Source organism: Pichia kudriavzevii, chromosome 3 (assembly GCF_003054445.1).
Source record: "Pichia kudriavzevii chromosome 3, complete sequence".
Lineage (NCBI taxonomy): Eukaryota > Fungi > Ascomycota > Pichiomycetes > Pichiales > Pichiaceae > Pichia > Pichia kudriavzevii.
In genome coordinates this window covers 57,513-80,050 of record NC_042508.1, presented here as the reverse complement: position 1 = coordinate 80,050, position 22,538 = coordinate 57,513, and the positions used below count along the sequence as shown (strand labels likewise).

The window sequence follows — 22,538 nt, the reverse complement described above, 5'->3', positions numbered from 1 at the left end:
TCTTTGTAGGTGTTGAATAATTTGAATTGTATGTATTTGATCTTGCAATATATATTTATAGATGTACTGATGTTTATGGATGGGGACAAAAATGGAGAATTGATGGAGATGGGCATGGGTGCTTCTTCTTCTTGTCTCTTTCTACATCGATATACATATATGGACATAGATCCATAGGGGTCCAAGTTTGAGCTTCCAATGATTAACCAACAAAATTGTAAGATTATTTTGGTAGTTGACCTTGTCTAGCCTGATCTTCCTTTTGCTTTTGCTTTGCGACAACGTATACCAAACCTGCTGCAAATCCAACAAAAATGGAGGAGATGGAGAAGAAGTTGATTGGAGCGTCAAAGAAAATCAAGCCGGATAAAGCAATTGGCAATTTATTCAAAGCACCCACCATGGAGTAAGTAGTAGAAGAGGTGACTCTAATACACCAACCGGAACAGTAGGAGATACCAACGGATGTAGCACCAGAGACAATCATTGCAGTCCAGACTGCTGCTCTAGCATTTGATGGGAAGTTCAATTCGATATTAGCAGAAGACCAATCTTCTAATAGCAGGGAAGCCACTAATAGGATTGGAATTGACAACAAATTATTGTAGTACATTGTATCAAAATCTTTAAAGTTGGTCAACTTGATTCTCTTTCTCATGAACAAGACAAAGGAAGCAGAGGAGAAGCAATTCAAGGCCATCCATAGGTAACCGACGTTCAAATTGGAAGCGCCTGTTGTAGCATCAGTATCACCATAAGTTGCAATAACCGAGGATAGAACCATCAAAACAAAGGAACCTAAAGCCATTGAGGTGACTTCACCACCAAACCATAGAACCTCACCGTATGCAATAAGAATGATGGTCAAGTTCTTGAAGATGGTGTAGACAGGGATGGCCAAATACTTCAAAGCCTTTGAAGAGGTGTAGATCATAATGACCAAAAGAAATGCAATTGGCGACCATTTTTTAGCCTCATTAGTATTGAAGCTTCTGTAAGTGATAACGCCAAAGAACTTCAGGACGGCAATGACAGCAAGACAGACGATGGACTGGATGGCCAAGAGGAAGAAGTTCAAGTTGAAGTGGCGCCCCGAGACAACGTACTTGTTGGTGGTGGTCATCAAGATGGAAGATAAACAATAGCACAAAATGGAAACAGGACCTGAATTGACCAGTCTTGCGACTGCAGAAGGCGGTGCTGCCAATGGAGCTGCTCCCTGGACGGGGGTGACATTAACTGCTGCTTCTTGCTTCTCTTTGGACATTTCTAGTATGTTGATAGGAACAACTGGATCAAACAAGTGAAAACAAAGGAGTAACAAACACCAAACTAGTGGAAAATGCAGCTTCTTTTATGAGAATGGGAAAAATTCGACGCTCCAGAGACGCAAACGCGAGAAATTTCATTTAAACAGTCCAAATGTGAAGAAAATGCAGATGCCTGAACTCGTTAAATATAGAAAACCGCGTTAAAGAGTGTAAATATAAGTCTCGGTGGGGGGAGGGGGTGCGTGGCACGTGACTTGCATACTAACGATTATGTGTGTCACGTGACACGGGCGCAAATAGGTTAAAAGTCTAAAAACAATACAAAGGCAAGGACCAGCATGTTTAAATATCTACATTGGATATTGCTGTTTGTAGTACTGTGTGAAGAGCATTAACGACACTATAAAGCTAAACAAGATACATATTGCGCCGTGGAATACACACGCTGATAGCTGTCTACCGCAACGTCTCATATACGAGATAACCATCTAAAAATTGTTGAAGAACTTGATAAGCTGGACTTGTCTCATACACGGCACGCCTAGAGGGTGTGCACAACACGGCACGCCGGAGTACGGCTGCGATATGTGATGTCAGAGGATTATTGGGCAATCAACCACTCAACAACAATGCCAGAACAGAAAAAAAAAAAAAAAAGGAAAATAACGACACCTGTCCATGTCCTTAGACAGAGACAGTGACTTCGACATCAACACCTGGCTCAATGGTCAAGGAAGTAATCTTCTTGATCAAGGTGGATGGAGCTTCCAAGTCAATGTATCTCTTGTGGATTCTCATTTCATAATGTTCCCAGGTCTTGGAACCTTCACCATTAGGAGTCTTTCTGGTTGCAATGGAGAGCGCCTTGGTTGGCATTCTGACAGGACCCTTCTTGTTGATACCTTCTCTTCTAGCGTTTCTGATGACTAAGCCAGAAACCTTTTCCAATGCTCTGACATTGGTGGAGGTGAAGGTGATTCTGATCTTGTTAAGATCTTGTGGTTGCTCGATATCTTTCTTCTCTGCAGACATGGTTACTCTATGGGACGTTCAAGTTGGAGAAGGAAGAAAATAAAATACACTAAAATAAACTGAAATAAACTAAAATAAACTGAAATAAAATAGAGTTAAATAAAATATACTTAAGTAAAGCAAATTATATCAAGACAAGATTCATAAACCAACTTCAAAAGTGAAACAGACACTCGAAAAAATTGTCAATTTTACAACTGATGGGGGGGAAAACCATCCAATTTCTCTGTACTCCGCCGCTTTTTTTTTTTTCCTCCCCACTGAAGTTCCCCCCTTTCCGCACTGAAACTTTTCTTGCCCTCACAAATTATCATTTCGCCGCCTGAAATTTTTTGTGCCCTCTGTGCCGTCCGTTTTTGGAAGGAGCGCGTTGGCGCCCAAAACGGCAATTGGGGCTTTGTCTGGGCAGCCATGCCCTGTGCGCACGCACGTGATGCGGTGTATTGGATTGTATTTTACAATTGTATAGTATTTTAGTATAGTATAGTATTTTTGTTATAGTATTTTATTATAGTATTCTAGCATTTTATTATTGTATAGTATTGTATAGTATAGTATTCTAGTATTTTATTATATCATTTTAGTATTGTATAGTATTTTAGTATGGTATAGTATTTTACTATATATTCTAGTATAGTATTTTAGTATAGTATTTTCGTATATAGTAGTCTGAAGTAACATAAAACAGTATATGCCGTGTCGTATCCCCATGCCACATACAAACTCCGTCTACTCAAAAGACAGTTCCATCCGCCAACAACTCAATTGGCGGACCTCCATGGGCCCTCCGGGCAGACGCTGCAGCTCTTCCGGACTTCCAGCTGCCAGCCTCAATGAGCTGCGGTAATGTCAACTCGTACTTGGTGCCGGTAATACCCATCTGGCTGTTCACAGCAGGTAGCAGCATGTCCAATAAACAAATGGTACACGACCTCCACTCGACAATCACATCCTCTTCCGGCCGGTACGCAGCAACACTTAGCCCATTCTTTAACGCTGTCGCCATGCCGGCAGCATAAACCTCGGGCTTCAATTCCAGCACCCCAAGATCCACAAACAACCCCCCATTCCGATACTCGGGCAACCCAGTCAATAATTGGACATTCTTGACCCTGAAGCCGCCATAATCTTGTAACGGCTTCAAAAGAGAGTATGCTAGCCATTGCGTCAACTTGTGGAAAGTAACTATACCTCCATCCTTGCTCCGTAGCGGCCAGGCGTCTCCTAGAACATACCCGTCTAGTTGGACCCGCCCTTGGGTGGGCCACACCGGTAGCAACAGCTCCATTAGCGCATCCCATATAACCTCAAGGTCAAGCACACCGTCTTCGGCACTGGCCTTGAAATGGTCAACCAGATCCCCAGGCCGCTCGTCGGGGAACAGCCCCCTCTTGGCTTGTAGCGTCTCTCCGAGCTTGTTGAGGAGGTGTAGCCGGCCTTGCACCCCCGTCATGGGGTTCTCCGGCGTCACTTGCAGTCCCAACAGTAACTCCTCCTCCGTTAAGGTCGCCAATTTGGACCCATTCACTAATGGCCCGCCGGCCTTCTCAGAGAACACCCCAGAGGTGTACATGTACAAACTGGCAATGGCAATACCTTCAGACCTCCCTGTCAAACGTCCATTGGGCTCAGTGAACTTCCACTGGTTGCCGGCACCGGCATCGAGCAACACGCTAATCACAAACAAATCAACGAGTCTCTTGCAGAGCTCGTAGTCATCGCACGACTCTTTCATGCCATCCAACACATTCTGTAATCGACACGGATCTCCACTGTTGAAATGCTGGAACCGGCCATGCACTGGAATCTCGCCAAGGGATTCGTTGCTGGGATACGTCTCTCGAATGACTCCGCATACAAAGTCCACCACGCCGTCCATCTTCTCCAAGTTGACGTTGAAGTTACTCAACTTGTTTTCCCTGATACGAGCAGCAGTGTCCGCATTTGTTTCTCGCACAGACCTGATACTGTAGAGATACTTAACCTGGTCTGGAACCGTCATTTTCTCTTCTTGTAAAGGCCTGTCTATCAAGTCTCTCATATCAGATACGGTGATACTCTCCAACCTAGTCAGAAATAGCAATGGGAACGGCCCTATTTAAACCCTCCACTCTCTTCGACATGGAGTGGATACTCTGTTCGATGTTGCTCCCTGTTGCCATGTCTGTTTGTGGTGTATCTCATCCAAAAGTCCGTCACGATAAGACAAACATCATCTTGATAATACGGAAATAAACGGAGATGCACGCCCTTAATTGTCTGCGCCGAGAGACGAGGCATTTCGTTTTCTCTTGCACGTTTCCCAATGCGGTAAATACAGCGTACATGAATATGGAAGTTGCAGACGGCAGAGACTCTAGAAGGAGATGGACAAATAGAAACACCACAAGAAAGAGAGAGATGGAGAGACACGCTGAGAGACTGTGGACGGATGAATCGGACGCTCCAGGTACTGCAGAGGTACAATCCGACACAGCTGCTCCGCACAGGGCATGACGCTTCCAAACAGAGTGTCTTTTCATTGGGGAAGAGGCTGACCGATGCGTTGGAACTGTATCCTGTCAACCTCGTCCTGACCAACAGGACACGTGCACACGGGTACAACTTGAACAGAATAGCGCAAGACATCTACACGGTGAACAGCAGTGGCTGCATGGGGGACGTCAACGATCTTCCGACGCTGGTTGATTACAATGTCATTGACGGCGATTCGAACGCACTGCTATTGGAGGCGTTCAAGGAACAGTACACTTGCATTGACATTGAGATGGGGAAGTTGCTCGTGGTATCGCTGTCGGAGAGAGAAATGACGCAGAGCACCTCTTTCTTGGAGAGGCTGTGTCGAGACTACAAGGACGCATATACTATGAAAGCGTGTATTTTGAATACCCACTGCTATCCCTTCTTGAAAGAGGTGTCCAAGGACTCCAAGGACACTTTGAGTAGCAACATGTATCAGATCGCCAAGGCCGGGCTGGTCTGTGTCCACAGACATCCAAACGGTTCGCTGATTTTGACCCAAAAGTAGACTCTCCACGTAAATAACGATATAATTATATATATACATATACATGTATAGGCAAATACACATATTTTCATTGGCCATTAATGTATTTGGCAATATCTGCTGCTATATCACTAGAGGCAGTTTTCGCAGTGGCCTCAAAGGCTTGCTGGTATCTGTCTTTGATGGACTTTGCAACTTCGGAAGCATTTGCATCGTCTCTTAGCTCTCCGTTTCTGTCCTCCTGGAACGTGTATTCTCGCTCCGAACTCTCCAAGTCAATGAGACCATGCTCATAGCCGTCCTTCTCGTCCTGTTCTATCTCATCTTCAATATCCGATAACACATCAACATTCTCTCTCTCTCCCTTCTCGGCCTTCTCGTCCGTCTGCTTCTTCTTTTGCTTGTCCTTGATCCCCAAGTCCTTCATCAGATGCGATAACTGCCTCTCCTTCTCTCTCTTCTCCTTCTCCTTCTTCTCCGCTATGACCCTCTCCCTCTCCTTCTGGTAAAACTCGTTATACTCGTCAACTTTCTTATCAACAGCATCGAGGAAATCGTCAAACCCTTCGCCCGTGTAGGCAGAGGTACTAACAACATCCAAGGTCGAATAGAACTCCTCCAACATCAAGCTCATGGAGTTTATCAGCGAGCCCATATACCCAGAACCATTGGACGTTTCGTCGTTCAGTTCCGCATTGGTCCTCAGACTATCTTGAAAGGCCTCAAAGTCCGTCATCCATTCCTTGGCAAAGTCGGCGCTCCGCACATCGGTCTTGTTGAAGACAACAATCATCGGTAGCTTTGTCTTGTAGAGGATCGAGCACGCATAGAGCATGTTGGACATAAAGGTCGTTGGACTCGACGATCTTGGCGTATCGATAATATACGCCAACACCGTCGGATTTTCCGTTGCAAACGCCTCCGTTATGATCGACCCTGATGCACTCCAAACAAAACACTCAATCTGTCCCGGCGTGTCCACTATACAGTGCTTAAAATCCCCACTTCTCTTCTTGATGATCTCCAACACCTGGTCAATCTTGGTGCTGAAGAGATTCAACGACGTCACAATGGCACCGTTGGGACCCAAATTGTAATTCTCCATCACCTTCTTGTAATTGATAGAGTCCCTGATGTCTATATTGCATCCAAATGGTACCTTCAACACGGCTGGATCGAGATTGACCACGTATGGCGGCGTCTTCTTCTGGTGCAAATGCGAGTTTAACCGTTGCATAAATGTCGTCTTGCCAGACCCCGCCATCCCCACACATATAATTGTCGCTGGCATTCTTGTTTCTCTTCTTGCTTCTACTTAAACTGAAGAAACGTTGCTGTGGTTCTTTGATGTCCTCCTTGATAAATGCAATCTACAAACTAGAAGAAGAAAAATATACACAGACAGGAAAACAAAAAAAAAAAAAAAAAAAAAAGCCATAGAAAATCAATTACTAAGAGGAAAAAATCAATGTAGAGCGAATTTTCATGTCTTTTCTGGGTTTCCTGTAGCAAGAGGAAATCAAGACACTGTGGTTAACTGGAGGAAGTTCAAGAGAGGAGGAGATGGGGTATAGGACAACGGTGGTGGACGTTTGAAGGATTTGCAGCCGTTTTGATGTATGTAGAAAGTAGACTGTTTCTCTGTATTATCTCTAGAAGGGAAAGAGGCAAAAACCGATAACAATAATAAAAAATAAAATAAAAAAATAAAAGAATAAAAAAATAAAAAAAAACCGAGCTCGGACATATCGGGTGCTGGATTTGTTTATGGATTTCATATTATGGAAAAGAAGTCAATTCAAGTTTTCTTGGAAACCGATAACTTTACCAACGTTTTCTGTGGGGTGCCATATATGTCCGTACGCATCATCTCCTCTATATTGAACAGTGACTAGTAGTAGAGACGCTTGAAGACACGACATGGACGACTCGCTGAACATTCCCGTGCAACATTACTACCAGCAACAGGATTTCATGACCGACCAGACCCATCTTCATGGTCTAGGTTCGACGTTAGAGTCAATCAACAATGTCATGGATCCAACAAACACCAATGGTGATGCCGGTATGGCACAGCATCAGCAGGCCTTCCATAATAGCCATCTTTTGCAGCTCCACCATCAGCAAATGCAACAGCAGCAACAGCAGCAACAACATCAACAACAACAACATCAACAACAACATCCATTTGGCCATCAGGATATAAACACAGTAAACGACCAGCTGCATCAGCTTCCCGACGACCATGTGCGAGATCAGCAGGAAGGTCTTGTGTCCGAGCAGTCCATGGAACAGCAGACAAGTACGGACCAACCGTACTATGTTAATGCAAAACAGTACCATCGGATTTTAAAGAGACGAATTGCACGTGCCAAGCTCGAGGAACACTTGAAGATCCAAAGGGTTCGGAAACCGTATCTCCACGAGTCTAGGCACAAGCATGCAATGCGTAGACCAAGAGGACAGGGCGGTAGGTTCTTAACTGCAGCTGAAATTGCAGAACTTGAGAAAAAAGAGAGGGAGAAGGAGAACGGAAAGGAGCTCGAGAAGGACACAGAGCTCGAGAAGGACAAAGAGCTCGAGAAGGACAAAGAGCCCGAAAAGGACAAGGAGAATGGAGTAGAGCTGGAAAAGGTTCCAGGTGCAGATGCCGTGAAGAACATCAACGGTACTGTCGATGATACCAACACCAATGACGATATAAAGGGAAGTGGATATGTGGATAACAACACAGCGGTAAATAGCAGCACGGAAAACAACAACACAGAAACAAATAATGATAACCGCTCTGCATCGAATAATGAGCTTCCCCACTCAGCAGAGAGTAAGCCTAATATCAAACAAGAAACCCCCTTGGAATATCCAAAATAAATTCAACTGTTTAGCAGGTCTTTGCAATTGCTTATGTAACGTCTCTTATAGAGCTTACTTCTTTGTTTGTTCTACTCTAGCATTTTACTTTTTTACTTGTTTGTTTTCATGTTTTCGTTTGTTTACTTAGCTATTTGGTTGGTTTTACACAATTTATATCTTACCCTATCTAAACATCCATTTAAATACACCTGCTCTCATTATGCTATGCCTAGGGCAGACACAGCAGACTTGCATTCGTCATCTAGAGATTGAATCAATTGGAACAAGTACTGATGATCAACTGATTGAATTTTCATCTTAAAAAATTCAACAAGTGTGCTCTTGTCCCTGATGTTGCCACTGATGGGATCGAGTGGTTTCAACTGAATTATATTCAACTTGTTGAAGCTAGAGCCAAATGAGAGATCATCAACTTCAAGCTCTAGCATAATCTCTGCATTCTCATTGATTGATTTATAGTTTTCAATCGAATCACTATTTAACAACTTGAGCAATTCACTGAAAATTTTAGCAATCTCACTGTCATTAATCGTCGGATAGTTTTCCACAATCAAATTGGTCAATCCAACAACCAATATCTTTTTATCGATTAAGTTGTTAAACTTTGTAATTGAGGATAAAATAAAATTATTCAAAATCTGTTCAAATAATCCTGCTTGGATGCTCTCAAATATCCCAATCACTACACTGCTATTCCATTGGTTCTTATTCAGCTCTGGGTTTAACTCTAAGCTTGAAAGTTTACTCAAGAAAACAATAAACCTCTTGACAAACTTGTCGGTCCTGTATGTCTTTAATCTGGTTAGAATGATAATAAAAATCTGGTTCAAGAATGGCTTCAACGAATTGATATCAATAGAGATCAATATCGTCTCTAAAAATTCAAAACCTAAAATATCATTGACTTTTGATATGATCAACTTTTGGAAAATACCTAAAATAGGTGTAATGTCTTCACTTGTTTGGAACGCCGATGGCTTATACTCTATAATTGCGCTTAATAGCCTCTTAATTGCCGGAATGTTACCCTTGAACTCCCAAACTTGTGGCGAACATAATGGCCTGATCAATTGTTCATACTCAATTGGCATTTCTTGCTCCTTAGGGTACGACTCAAGAATGTAAGCCAAGATCTGGAATGCATATGGTATGAATTCCTGGATATCTTGACCTAAAATGCTAAAAAGCGGTGCTTTTAAAAATGCAAAGAAATCGGTTATATTTTCCTTGTTGTACTTGAGGATAATACAGATCGACTCAAATGTGTAATGTGAAAACTTTGGATTGGACGGATTCTTAGAGATCAATTCTTCAATTTTAATTAATTCCTGTAAAATTCCAACTATTGAACCCTTCAAACTATCCTCACTGATCAACAAAATTCTCATGATACACTTCATCAAAAACTCATTTTCGGATAGTTTTTCAGGAGTTGACCCCATCTTAGAGATCAATTTGAATAAGTTCATCAACATATTATTTAAAACCTCAACTGTAAAATCAGATTTCGAAAATAAGAGCTCTTGATGATTCATTGGGTTCCTTAGGGATAGAATTTTCTCAATAGTAATCGACGTGTATGTATAAACAACATAGTTGAGATCATTGAAGTTGCTTGTTAATAATGGTAATGTCTCAATTAGTTGTTCTTTTGTTAGTTGGTTTCTGAAAATGTAAATGTATTTAATTGAATCAACTTTCAAAATTGGCGAAGACACTTCACCAACTAAATCTGGATAGATAAAATCGCCGAAAAATTTGATAACATCTACTAATAAATTTGTACTTGTGATCCCCGCTGATGTGGTGATTGAACCCTTCGATGCAATTGAACAAAAGAGATAGATCGAAATATCCTTGAATTTCCAATTTTCCCTTGGATTCTCGTTATACAATGAAAGGTAATGGTTGATGTAACTCATCATAATGCTGGTTGTCAAGTTTTCGTTTGATTCTTTCAATGCTCTTAAAAAATCTGTTGCTGCTCTTCTACGGCTATCAACATCGGAGCCTTCTAGATCTCTTCTTGTGTATTCGATTGGATCATCCTCGAACATCTCCAGGTCACTCTCTCTTAAAGTAATGTTTGGTAAAATGATCAACTCTGTAATTTTTTTGACTGCCTCTTCATTGCTGAACAGTTGTTGATAGTTTGACAACGCAACAACGCATGTCATGTATTGTAATGCCTTGGAAACCAATATATCATTCTTCGGTTGGGTAGAAATATTATTCAATAAGTCCCAAACAATCTGGATGGAACCTTCTATATACTTTTGGAACTCTTCCTCATATCTAGTAGTATAGAGTTGAATTAGTTCACAAATGTTGATCTTGACCTGAATGACTAAATCCATATCCTCGTCTTCATCCTGATCTTCCAAGAGAGTGCTATGGAAAGTCAAGTATTTCAATAGGATGGACATGCCCTCGTTTAGATTATCTTCAAAAAATTCAGGAATATCTTGGCAGTTCAAGTCGTAGTAAATTTTGACCAACAATAATAGATTCTCAAACAATAACTTCAATTTATTGGCATCTTGCAAACTTGCGTCAATTAAGGAATCAACGTTTTTAAGCATTGCCAAAAATGGTACTGCAAATTTATCTAGAACCATTTTGATTTCAAGAAATAATTCATCAGATCTAAACAATGGCCTCCACCTCTTGAAGATCGAATGTGCAACTTTCAAGACTCCCTTATTAACAACTAAATCTTCCAACGTCAATTTACTGACCAATTCATCTATCAACTCTGTCCACATATTTGGGAACTCACTTTCCGCAATCAAACTAATTGCCTCCCCAATTTGAAGTTGTAATGAATCAGGCAACATGATCATCAATCCAACAATTTCAGACTTGATCATTTTGACATCATCCATTGAAATCTGATATTCGCCTGCCTCATTGATCCATTTACGCTTGATTAAGTTCTTGAAGTATAAAGCCGCAGCTAATCTACTCGAATGCTGTACATTCTCATTTGCGACAACATGTAGTAAAGTAATTGGGAACCCAGGTTGAGCTTCCATACTTTTCAACATAGTTTCCGCATCCTTGGCAAACTTCGGGTCAACTGATTTCTCCAATACTTGAACCACTGTGTTGATGTCTGACATTGTTGATTGATACTCGTCTCTGTCTTGCCCTCCTCTGGAAAGAAAAATACATGTAGCAGGAACAGATTACAACTATTCTAGAAAAAAAAATTTCAATTTCACGAATTCCTCCTAAAACAAATCAACTCCTGACTTGGTGTTCTACCAAAAAAATACAAGGTATACTACAGATCGCAAGCACAACGAAACCAATAAATAACAAAGGGTCTCATTATAATTTATACAGAGCCTAACACGTATTACATGCTGTGAAATTGAATATCGTCGGAATCACCAATCATCGTCATCTTCATCGTCTTCCTCATCACTCTCCCTGCGTGCATGTTGCCTAATAGCAGCTGCTAGATCAGTAGCCAAAATGGTTTCCTCTTGCTTTTTCTCTAAAAGAGCAGAAGCTAAGCCATCAGCTAAGCCATTCGCATTGTTGCCGGCATTTGCTGTCTGTGTCGTTTGTGCAAGAACCGGTGCTTGCGTAGAAGTTGGAGCAGATTGCACGTTACCACCTAATAAAGACGGTGGTTCGCATTCAACAATATAAGCAGTAGGGACCCAACCTTCAGTAGCTTCATCCAATGTCTTGGCCAATGACCAACCGCTTGGCTCAGATTGTAGAATGTACATGATGTCGCCCTTTGTAAGAGCCATAGAGCCATTGTTCCCTGGATAATCATATTCAGCTCTGTATGTAGGCCACTTTGGCTTTGCGACAGCCGCTGGTGGGGCTGGTGGAGCTGGCGGGGCTGGCGCTGGTTTTGCAACTGATGTTTGAGCAGATGTTGGTTGCATAGATTGTCTATTCCTTGACACCGGTGCAGCAGGTTTCGGTCTAGGTTGAGGAGCAGCAGGTTTAGACAGTCTTGGTTTGTTGTTAGCAGATGGTGGTGCTGGGACTGAAGCTTGTTGTACGTGTTGGTGTTGATGTTGATGATGATGTTGCTGCTGCTGAGGCTGATGATATTGTTGTTGTTGTTGTTGTTGTTGTTGTTGTTGTTGTTGCTGCTGAGCCGCCTGTGTTTGTGACGGACTGTATGCAGCTGCAGCTGCAGATGCAGACAATAACTTCTTTCCTGCACCTCTATTTTGAGCAGCCCTCTTGTAAGCAGCTATCTTGTCTCCGGTAAACTTGGTCTTTGGCTGAGGTAATGGACGGTTCTTAGCGTTCGGTTCGCTACCTCTGGAAATAGACACCGTACTCGACTTGTAAGCATCGGTGTTGCCAGAGGTTGCCAACTGGAATTTAACTGTATGTTTTTTGCCTGGTTTCTTGCAATAAACAATTTTGGATCCTATGTTTATAGTGATTGCCGGGTTTGCCTTCTTGAATCTACCTAAAATCTCAGTCTTGAATAGACAGTTGATAAACAAGTCGGGTTCAGTTTTAGAATTTAAGTTTATCGCTAACCAATCGTCGGCTAGGTTTGAAACGCTAACTTGTGGTATGGATGTAATTGGTTTGTTAAACTCAACGCTGTATTGGGCCTTGTTATTAACAACATTCTGTCCAACCACTATAAATCTATCATCTTTAGTAATAAGGAAAATCTTTGGTAATCTCTGAGAAGATCTACCAAATTTAGAATGTAACTGGTCACCCTTTGCAGAAAACTTGACCTTATCCTTCAAATTTATTGCATTTTTGATGAACTTACCAAAGCCACCGGTTTTATCATTCACACCAATATAATCTCCCACAAACTGTCTGGAGCCCAACACACTTAACCTTCTTCTCTGCTTCTTACCATATACAATTTGATTACTAAAATCTCTTAGTTCAATATATTGGTTGGTCTCTTGGAAGCCCTTATTTCTAATTCTCCATAATCTCTGTACTATCTTTGCAGCTTCTTCTCTTCTTCTTAGCCATTTCCTACAAGCCCTTTGAATGACCTTTGCCTTATTGGCCCAATAATTTTCTCTCAGGTCTTCGAGTGCAAATAAAGTTTCTGGCTTTTTGATGAAGACTTTACTCACACCCAGCTGCCATTCAGATGGATCAAAATTAGAATCTCTGAGGATTATTTCAGTCGCAGTTCTAGCATCGCCTGTCCAAATATACTCACCGGCATACGAAGTTTTTGTTGATAATAAATAGAATCTCTCAACGAATTTTTCAAAAGTTTGTCTATATGCAAAACCTGCTCTTCTAATTCTGACGTTTTCCTTTAGACCAAGATATTTAACTTGATGCAGAACGGCCTTGGTGTCATATTCAGTAGGGGATCTATGTTGATTAGGCTTGATGGTTCTAATATAAGAAGGTGTTGCTTGTGATAGAGTATCCACCAATAGATTTGCACTGGTTTTAATCTTATCGCCGGCAGTTGGAGGTCTCTTCTTAGATGATTGATCAACACTATTTGGAAATAATTCTCTAATAAACGGATCTTGTGAAGTTTGCAACAACTCTAACAAATCCTTCAATAATTGGTCTTTATTTTTGTCTGTCATTGCAGCAATGTCATATGTAACATCACCTGCATAATGCTTAACAACGAATTTGGAGCCTCTCAAATCAAAATGCTGATTAGTCGATAGCATATTTAGTCTTTGTGCAAAAGACTGGTCTGCTGCTGAAGAATCTGCATGGGCAGTTGCACATGCGTCATTCAATGCAGCAAAAATACCAGGGGGTCTCTTTGACTCAATCAAATCACAAACGATTTGATTATTGAAGAACTTGATAGGGGTCCACTGGATCTGTTCCTTGACGTACTCATCTTGTTCTGACTTCAAAGTCAATTGGATGAAAATCTGTTGCAACTTTTCATTGACGTAATTAATACATAACTGTTCGAAGGAGTTATGTTCAAAAATTTCAAAACCATAAATATCCAAAATCCCAATGGATTTGAAGATATCTGATTTATTACTGGAGAATGACTGATTGACTCTATCAACAATCCAATCAAATAAATTATTGTAAATACCCATAGCCAAGGCATCCTTGACAGCAGTTGCTTGGGTTGTGTTCAATGGAACGTGATAGATAGAACCTCTCTTCATACCATGAGATGTTTCCATTGTTCTTTCGGTTAATGACTTGCAGAGCAATGTAGCATCAACCTGTAACAAATATGCCACAAAATTAGTGACCGATTCGTCCCTGATTTTAGAGTTACCTTCTTCGTCTTCTATAAACGAAACGTTACCGATCCATAAGATGGCAGATAGCAACCTGAAAACATGATCCCTTTCCTCACTTGACAACCCAATTGTATCCATTGCCTTTAAAGTTTCCGTATAGTCGTGCACGTCATCAATAGAATCAACGCTTGTACAACCGGATTGTGCAGTATAGACATACTGCTCTGGTTTTTGGACACCAAAGATCTGTCTATAATTGTCATCTGCCGCCTTGGTCAATTGGTAGAAAATATGGAAGTTTCTTTCGTTTTGGATCTGACCAACAACTCTTTGTTTTTCAAGAAGATAATTGGTAATATTGGCAGAGACAGGTTCAAAACTTTTATTGAACTGGATTTCTAAATATTTACCATGTCTGGAAGAGTTGTTATTCCTCAAGGTTTTGGCACATCCAAACGATTCTAATAAGGGATTGGTAGCCAAAACCATATCGTTGATTCTTTGGATTTGTGTGGAGTTGGTAAGAGAACCCGAAACTTGAGCAATGTACTGCATGATTCTCTTTGCAGCTTCAGTTTTACCAGCTCCGGATTCACCAGAAATAATGACACATTGGTTATCATTGTATGCCATCATATTGTGATACATGTTTTCGGCAATTGCATAAACATGGGGAGGGACCTCTAGTCTGTTTTTATTTTTGTAAGATAACAAGGTCTCCAAGGTGTAAATCCCTAAATCTCTGAATGGATTGACAGAGATAAGCACATGTCCAATATATGTATAGATGATACCGTTTTCAAACCTCTTCTTGAGGTTATCGTTGATTGATTCGTCGGAGATTGTCGATAGGAGTGTCAAGTCTGAAACGCCCACTTCTTTCTTCTTTGTGTGTTCGTAAGTAGCCTTCTTTATTCCACCGCCATTTGCACTTGCGCTTTGTCTGGCTGGAGCTGCTGTTTTCTGTCGAGATCTCTTGCTAAATCCCATCATCTTCACTTCGAGAGGGGGAGGGGGGGGGTCTTGTTGTTCAACAATAGTCTTGGCAAGCAAATCCAACCACAAAGGAGAAAAGGTGGCGGAGCTTCAAATCACACTAGGCAAGAGAGTCTTCCCTTATTATTTGTTAGCTAATTCGCTAACTTTGGGAAGCTGAATTAATAACGCAGACGGTCTTGGAAGAGAAGGACGATAACACCTTCGGGAATGAGAGAGGTGCACGGAATGAAGCGGGAAACAGAGAGAATGTCCACAGAGGGACCAGTGGAGAAGGGGGTGGAGATTACAACAAGATAATGAGTTTAAGACTGTTGAAAGAATACCTGGAAGGCAGGAAAATTGCCTAATAGCGCAGAGGAGCTTATCGGGCTGCTACCGATTGTAAACTTCACCGAAACTCTGGCTGGTGTATTGTAACATCCTGAGATCAAACATATCACAAACCATCATACAAGCTGTGTAGATACAGATGTCTGTGGTTGGTCTTTTTAAGGTTTTCAAACAACCCGGGTAGTCAAGATATGATGCACAAATGTATACACATATATCTATATACGTATAAGCCAGCAAGTAGGTAGAAGACTAGGTAGCCAGGTTCCAATTGAAACTTTCATAATCTGAAGCTTCTGCTAGCATGGAATATATATCCAGTGTGCCATTATAGCCCGGCTGGATATTTGCAACTCGCAAGAAGCTCTCAAAAGGTAGAACCTCTGTCGTTGCCGGCACTGCTCTCCCTCAAATACGTCTGTTGACATACACGGTTGAACGACCTTGTATTTGATTTGAGACTCTCGGTAGTGTCGGCGCTTTTAATGGCAGAGAAGAGATGCCATTGGTACATATTCTATCACGTCGCCCCTCCCCTATTCCAACTAGCCTGTACCCGATAAAGCCAAACGGCACTACAAACATCACGGACACTAGGGCTCCCTCAGAGATGCCGCTTGCTCCTTAGTCCATCTTGCAACCGTACCTGTAACATTGGTGCAGAGTGGACATGACAGAACCCATACTTTGCCATGTCCACACCATCCAAACTACCAGGTGTCCGCTGGGTGAGGCTATAGACAAATATCTCCATTCCATCCTAACTATGACTACAAGTATATACACCGTGGTCTGTACTTTCCCCTACTTTGGGAAACTACATTTCCATCCTGAGGGGAACATGTTCTGATTCAAAACTTCTCCGGCTTTATCGCCCGACTTCAACTGAATCTATCCAATGGAGAAGTGCAAACACAAGGTGCAAATTGACACTGTCCGCACTCTGGTGATTTTAAAGGGGACGAATAGACAACGTTGCCAATTGGGGAAATTTTTCGTTAATAAGGAGATTTCTGATGGAGATTCAATTTGCTTTCAAATTTCAAGACCAAGTACCACCTCAAAAGTACACGGACAGGATAACCATGATAGACTTTGAAGCTATATTTTCGCCACAGATTTTCTTTATTATTCTAAGGGAGACCATTGAGGCGGCCATCATTGTCTCTGTTCTCTTGTCCTTTATCAAACAAAACTCATATTCAGCAGGTGGTGAATTAACAATCGATCGGAGACAATATGATTCGATGAGGATGCAAGTTTGGACGGGGGCGTTTAGTGGTGTCAGTATATGTGCCATTATTGGTGCAATTTTCATAACGCTCTTTTACTTTATTGGCACCGACTTGTGGAGTTACACGGAAAGAATATGGGAAGGTATGTTTTCCATCTTGAGCAGTGTCATTATTGCCATTATGGGTGTGTCTCTACTTAGGATCAATGCGATGAAGAACAAGTGGAAGGCAAGTTTAGTTTCGTCGATGCAGCAGCACCATCACCATCACCACCACCACCACCAAGGGAATGAGGATGAAGTTGTTATTGCCGATATGCAAAAACAGAATTTGAAGGACAAGTACTTTTTGTTCTTTTTGCCCTTTATCACAACTCTCAGAGAGGGGTTGGAGGCTGTTGTTTTCGTTGGTGGTATAGGGGTGAACCAGCCAGTTTCCTCCTTCCCGCTTGCTATTGCTGCGGGTGCCATTCTCGGGGTTACCATTGGATGCATCTTATACAGTGGTGGAAATAGAATGTCTATTCAATATTTTTTGATTGCATCAACTTGTTTCCTCTACTTGGTTGCGGCGGGACTAATGTCTAGGGGTGTTTGGTTTTTCGAATTGGAAAGGTTTGTTCAGAAAGTCGGTCAGGATACTAGTGAGACCGGTTCTGGTCCGGGAAGTTATGATGTTGCAAATACTATATGGCATGTCAACTGTTGTAATGGTTTGACCGATGGTGGGTGGATGATTTTCAATGCACTACTAGGATGGACCAACACGGCAACGTACGGTAGTGTCATCAGTTATATTGGGTTTTGGTTGTTCATCATATTACTATTAAAGTCAAGGACAGTTTTCGAAAGAGAAGGTTATGTTAGGTTTATCCCATTGAAATGGCAACTCAAAAAGATCAAAAAGCGCATAATTGTTGATGAGATGCTTGCCCAGGAGCTTGAAGAGTTGGAGCTATCTCAGGTGCCTCCTATAGCCAATACTGGAACTAGCGACGGCGATCGTGCACCCTTATTACAGTAGGTATGTATTACTTTTACACACATGTATATACAACAAGTGGTGTATTAGCTCCTAGTGGGCCTATATGAGCGCCTCGAAGTTGACCGAACCGGTTAGACAGGTGATCATCTCATCATTGGCGTTATACGCCCTCGCAAAGACGGTATACTGACCAGGAGGGACCTCGCCTGGGATTTCAACCTCCTTGGTCAACTTGTAGTCGCCTCTCTCGATTGGACATGTCATGTCCACGTTTGGAAGCTGTTCACATAGATCGTAGGTTTGGGAGATAAGTCTGATATAGCCGTAGTTGACAACAACGTCCACGTATGCTCCGTCAACAATGTCGTCGTCCAACCAGCCGGTGGCCGTGATGGTCAAGTTGGCACCTCGTTCAGGCGGGTTTGGCGATAGATCAACACTGCGTAATTTTAGAGATTGGTGGGTTGTGATGTCACAATTTTCAATCGGGGAGTCGCCGGGAATAGGTTTAGTGATTGGTAATGCCGCTAGGAAGGGGAGGTAAGGAGAGACCATTGATTTAGTTGTATGGCAATGATAAGAAGTAACTGGTTTCTGGGGATGGGTACTGATAGAAGCCAAAGCGGCCTCAAATTGGATTTCTGGTGATAAAAATGCCGAGCCTTATCTCACAAAGAGCGACGCGTCGGCACGTTGTTTGCATACTTGGTCAGTTGTATGAATATATATATATATATATATATATATATATATGTATATGTATGTATGAGACGAACCGATATCGGTACATCTATGTTTGCACTACAGCAGCAAGAGACATCTACCAGCTTGCCTTCTTGTAATGGGCCCTATAGGCCAAAACGACATAGAAAGCTTTGGGAAAGTAAAGTTCGAGATGTGTTACAAAGGTTGATGTTGTGGGTCCGTACCAAATGAAGGTTTTGAATTCGATTGCTTTTGTAGAGTATGTACCTAACTAAAACCGGCTTCACATGTCTGCATGTGTCTTGCATTGTCGGCGATTGAACCCGGTAGTGGCGAAAGCAATGTGTTTGGATCGTCATGTTTCCATAGACGGTGAAGTAGTGGTTGTGCCTGCCGTGGTGTTTAGGTAGCAAAAACAATCACCACATTGGGACATTAGTCCAAAGTGTACATATTACTATGGTATTATACATGGAAGGAGTTTGTTACTTCCTTAGTCTTTCCGGTAAAGGCCAGGAGTGCCTCTTGTCAGTACATTGTATATATCATGTGAGGAAAAAAAACATTGACCACTAGGTGTAATTGCAATACAAGAGTTTGACGTTTTATTGCACAGGACATTCTTTGAGTGCATGTGCAAATAGGCCATCATGGAACCCCAGTACTAGTGAACATGAGAGTTTGCTTGGTTAAGAGAGGCGGTCCAGTTCTGCTACTGCCATTGGTAGTTCTTTCCCCCTCTCAAGCTGGCGTGAAATGCAACCTTACGGCGTCTACGTTACTACAAGGTCCAGAAAGTGTAGGTATTGCTACTATTTTTATTTTTTATTGGTTCTGGAGAAATGCAGACAGTCAATGAACACAACTGTCTCAATATGCATCTATGCACATGCACACACGCACACATCACAGGTACCCCTACAAAGAGAGGTCCCTTGATAATGTTTCATTACCACGTGGCATCCCCCCCCCCCCCCCCCCAATAAACAAGTGGCCGAGTTCCCCTGTTGCAGAGGAGGACAAAAGAACCGCTGGTGTTGGTACCATTATGCAGCAACTAGCACAACAAACAACCGACCCAGACATACAAATCAACAACACTTCGCCAAAGACACCCTTTCCAGGGAGGATCCACTCCCAACGTCTCTCCATAATGTCTCTGTTGGCCCATGTCTCTGTCGTTGACACCGTAACCACACCAACCAACCCGTCCATTGTACTGGGATGGTCGTCCATAGACACCTCTCCAACGGGGAACACCTCATTCGTAAACCGCCAAGGTTACCGTTCCTCCTGACTCGCCCCGTTGTTGATGCTGCGCACCTGTGGTTGCCCAACATGGTTGTATATCGTGTAACCACACCAACACATGTGCAGCACATGTGTTTAAAAGAGTGTCATGGAGGTGGATCATGATGGAAGTGGACTTTACCACTTGGGAACTGTCTCCACTCCCGGGAAGAAAAGACCCGGCGTATCACGCGGTTGCCTCAATGGGGCAATTTGGAAGGAGAAATATAGGGAAAATCACGTCGCTCTCGGACGGGGAAGAGTTCCAGACTATGAGGGGGGGGGGGTGGTATATAAAGACAGGAGATGTCCACCCCCAGAGAGAGGAAGAAGTTGGAACTTTAGAAGAGAGAGATAACTTTCCCCAGTGTCCATCAATACACAACCAAACACAAACTCTATATTTACACATATAACCCCCTCCAACCAAACAATGTCCACTGTTACCAAAGTCTTTGCAAGATCTGTCTATGATTCCAGAGGTAACCCAACTGTTGAAGTTGAATTAACCACTGCTGAAGGTGTCTTTAGAACCATTGTTCCATCTGGTGCATCTACCGGTGTCCACGAGGCTCTAGAACTAAGAGATGGCGACAAGTCCAAGTGGTTAGGCAAGGGTGTCACCAAGGCTGTCGACAATGTCAACAAGATTATTGCGCCAGCTTTAGTTGAGGCAAAGATTCCAGTTACTGAACAATTGAAGATTGACCAATTCTTGATCAACCTTGACGGTACTCCAAACAAGGGTAAGCTGGGTGCAAATGCCATTCTTGGTGTCTCCCTGGCTGTTGCTAAGGCTGCTGCAGCTTATGAGAAGGTTCCATTATACCAATACATCCATAAGATCTCCGGTTCCAAGGATGCTTATGTCTTGCCAGTTCCATTTATGAATGTCGTCAATGGTGGTTCCCACGCGGGCGGTTCCCTTGCCTTCCAAGAATTCATGATTGCTCCAACCGGTGCTGAATCCTTCTCTGAAGCTTTGAGAATGGGTTCTGAAGTTTACCACCACTTGAAGTCTCTGACCAAGAAGACCTACGGTCAATCCGCTGGTAACGTTGGTGACGAAGGTGGTGTTGCTCCAGATATCCACACCCCACAAGAAGCTCTTGACCTGATTATGTCTGCTATTAAGGCTGCAGGTTACGAGGGTAAGATTGACATTGCAATGGACTCTGCCTCCTCCGAATTCTACAAGAATGGTAAGTACGACTTGGCTTACAAGGATCCAAACTCCGACGGTTCCAAGGCCATCACTGGTTCCCAATTAGGTGACTTGTACGCTGAATTGTGTAAAAACTACCCAATTGTCTCCTTGGAAGATCCATTTGCAGAAGATGACTGGGAAACCTGGACTAACAACTTTGAAAAGCTCCCTGTTCAAATTGTTGCAGATGACTTAACCGTCACCAACCCACAAAGAATCAAGACTGCTATTGAAAAGAAGGCTGCTTCTGCTTTGTTATTGAAGGTCAACCAAATTGGTACCTTGTCTGAATCCATCCAAGCTGCTAACGACTCCTTTGCAGCAGGTTGGGGTGTCATGGTTTCCCACAGATCTGGTGAAACCGAAGATACCTTCATTGCAGATTTGACTGTTGGTTTGAGAACCGGTGAATTGAAGTCTGGTGCTCCAGCTAGATCCGAAAGAATGGCTAAGTACAACCAATTATTAAGAATTGAAGAAGAATTAGGTGACAAGGCTGTCTACGCTGGTAAGAAGTTCAGAACTGCCCACGAATTATAAATCTAACTAATGCTTTTACTAAATATCTAGTACAATTTTTACAGTCCCTACGTTTATAAATGAATTTAATGAAAAAAAAATATTTTGTAACGATGTGTTTATTAAGTTGCGCTCTTCCGATAATCCCGGACTTTGGTTAATTTCTCAATGGGTTTTTTTTTTCAAAACCATTGTTGTAGTGTAACAGACTTTAACAAAAGGACATCACTCTACAGGGCAGCTTTAAAATCCCTCAGTGTAATTGTTCTTCATTCATAACGTGGCAGTCAAGGAAATTTGCAAGAGTGATTGTTCCAATAAAAACCAGAAGAGTAATGGAAAGAGTTATATTTTCTATCCCATTAGGCATAACACAATGTAGCATTTTTTATATTGCTCCTTTTGTCTTCTGAAAAGGATATCACGCTGTGGGAATTTGATTGGCGGTTCGTACCGGTGAGATCTATTGTTCCTTTTATAGCAAACTGCATATTATTCTGGTAAGAAGTTATCAAATTCAAAAGAGGTTAAGACAAATTTACTGTAAATTCTCTCCTTGCAAAGACAAGAAGCTTTTAGAGTACTAGTTTTTCTCAAAATTTGTTGCTAAACAAAATCTCCCAAGCCTCTATGTGGTTGTGGTTAAGATAAGACAATCCTTTTTTTTTTCAAATTTCATTTTAACACTCTTGCAATCACGTGATTAATAAATGATTGTTATTACCGCATTTTTTTTTGCCACCTTTGAAACTTGCGTGGCCGAGTGGATTGAATGGTTTTTTTGGGCCGCCAAACTTGGGTTTCGAATCTGAAATCTACACATTTTCTAGAGGAATTAGGCACTTTGGCTTTTGAACTAGGTCTAACCTAAGGACTTAA

General features: G+C 42.0%; 11 protein-coding genes across 11 annotated transcripts; 4 read left to right on the top strand and 7 right to left on the bottom strand.

Moving 5' to 3' along the window:
- Positions 1-223: 223 nt before the first annotated feature.
- C5L36_0C00500 (uncharacterized protein) lies at positions 224-1,267 on the bottom strand (the record flags this gene model as incomplete). Its single annotated transcript, XM_029465723.1, has 1 exon — positions 224-1,267. One exon carries the CDS (start codon positions 1,265-1,267, stop codon positions 224-226), a length of 1,044 nt encoding a protein of 347 aa, XP_029321583.1.
- A 688-nt stretch (positions 1,268-1,955) lies between these two features.
- On the bottom strand, positions 1,956-2,303 carry C5L36_0C00490 (uncharacterized protein; the record flags this gene model as incomplete). The annotated part of the gene is made up of 1 exon (XM_029465722.1): positions 1,956-2,303. One exon carries the CDS (start codon positions 2,301-2,303, stop codon positions 1,956-1,958), a length of 348 nt encoding a protein of 115 aa, XP_029321582.1.
- Positions 2,304-3,036: 733 nt separating this feature from the next.
- C5L36_0C00480 (uncharacterized protein) lies at positions 3,037-4,344 on the bottom strand (the record flags this gene model as incomplete). The annotated part of the gene is made up of 1 exon (XM_029465721.1): positions 3,037-4,344. One exon carries the CDS (start codon positions 4,342-4,344, stop codon positions 3,037-3,039), a length of 1,308 nt encoding a protein of 435 aa, XP_029321581.1.
- A 390-nt stretch (positions 4,345-4,734) lies between these two features.
- C5L36_0C00470 (uncharacterized protein) lies at positions 4,735-5,331 on the top strand (the record flags this gene model as incomplete). Its single annotated transcript, XM_029465720.1, has 1 exon — positions 4,735-5,331. The coding sequence occupies one exon, from the start codon at positions 4,735-4,737 to the stop codon at positions 5,329-5,331; it is 597 nt and encodes a 198-aa protein (XP_029321580.1).
- A 67-nt stretch (positions 5,332-5,398) lies between these two features.
- C5L36_0C00460 (uncharacterized protein) lies at positions 5,399-6,601 on the bottom strand (the record flags this gene model as incomplete). Its single annotated transcript, XM_029465719.1, has 1 exon — positions 5,399-6,601. One exon carries the CDS (start codon positions 6,599-6,601, stop codon positions 5,399-5,401), a length of 1,203 nt encoding a protein of 400 aa, XP_029321579.1.
- Positions 6,602-7,230: 629 nt separating this feature from the next.
- Positions 7,231-8,181, top strand: C5L36_0C00450 (uncharacterized protein; the record flags this gene model as incomplete). The annotated part of the gene is made up of 1 exon (XM_029465718.1): positions 7,231-8,181. The coding sequence occupies one exon, from the start codon at positions 7,231-7,233 to the stop codon at positions 8,179-8,181; it is 951 nt and encodes a 316-aa protein (XP_029321578.1).
- Positions 8,182-8,381: 200 nt separating this feature from the next.
- Positions 8,382-11,306, bottom strand: C5L36_0C00440 (uncharacterized protein; the record flags this gene model as incomplete). Its single annotated transcript, XM_029465717.1, has 1 exon — positions 8,382-11,306. One exon carries the CDS (start codon positions 11,304-11,306, stop codon positions 8,382-8,384), a length of 2,925 nt encoding a protein of 974 aa, XP_029321577.1.
- A 270-nt stretch (positions 11,307-11,576) lies between these two features.
- Positions 11,577-15,383, bottom strand: C5L36_0C00430 (uncharacterized protein; the record flags this gene model as incomplete). The annotated part of the gene is made up of 1 exon (XM_029465716.1): positions 11,577-15,383. One exon carries the CDS (start codon positions 15,381-15,383, stop codon positions 11,577-11,579), a length of 3,807 nt encoding a protein of 1,268 aa, XP_029321576.1.
- A 1,352-nt stretch (positions 15,384-16,735) lies between these two features.
- On the top strand, positions 16,736-17,977 carry C5L36_0C00420 (uncharacterized protein; the record flags this gene model as incomplete). Its single annotated transcript, XM_029465715.1, has 1 exon — positions 16,736-17,977. One exon carries the CDS (start codon positions 16,736-16,738, stop codon positions 17,975-17,977), a length of 1,242 nt encoding a protein of 413 aa, XP_029321575.1.
- Positions 17,978-18,037: 60 nt separating this feature from the next.
- On the bottom strand, positions 18,038-18,493 carry C5L36_0C00410 (uncharacterized protein; the record flags this gene model as incomplete). The annotated part of the gene is made up of 1 exon (XM_029465714.1): positions 18,038-18,493. The coding sequence occupies one exon, from the start codon at positions 18,491-18,493 to the stop codon at positions 18,038-18,040; it is 456 nt and encodes a 151-aa protein (XP_029321574.1).
- Positions 18,494-20,366: 1,873 nt separating this feature from the next.
- C5L36_0C00400 (uncharacterized protein) lies at positions 20,367-21,680 on the top strand (the record flags this gene model as incomplete). The annotated part of the gene is made up of 1 exon (XM_029465713.1): positions 20,367-21,680. One exon carries the CDS (start codon positions 20,367-20,369, stop codon positions 21,678-21,680), a length of 1,314 nt encoding a protein of 437 aa, XP_029321573.1.
- Positions 21,681-22,538: the final 858 nt, after the last annotated feature.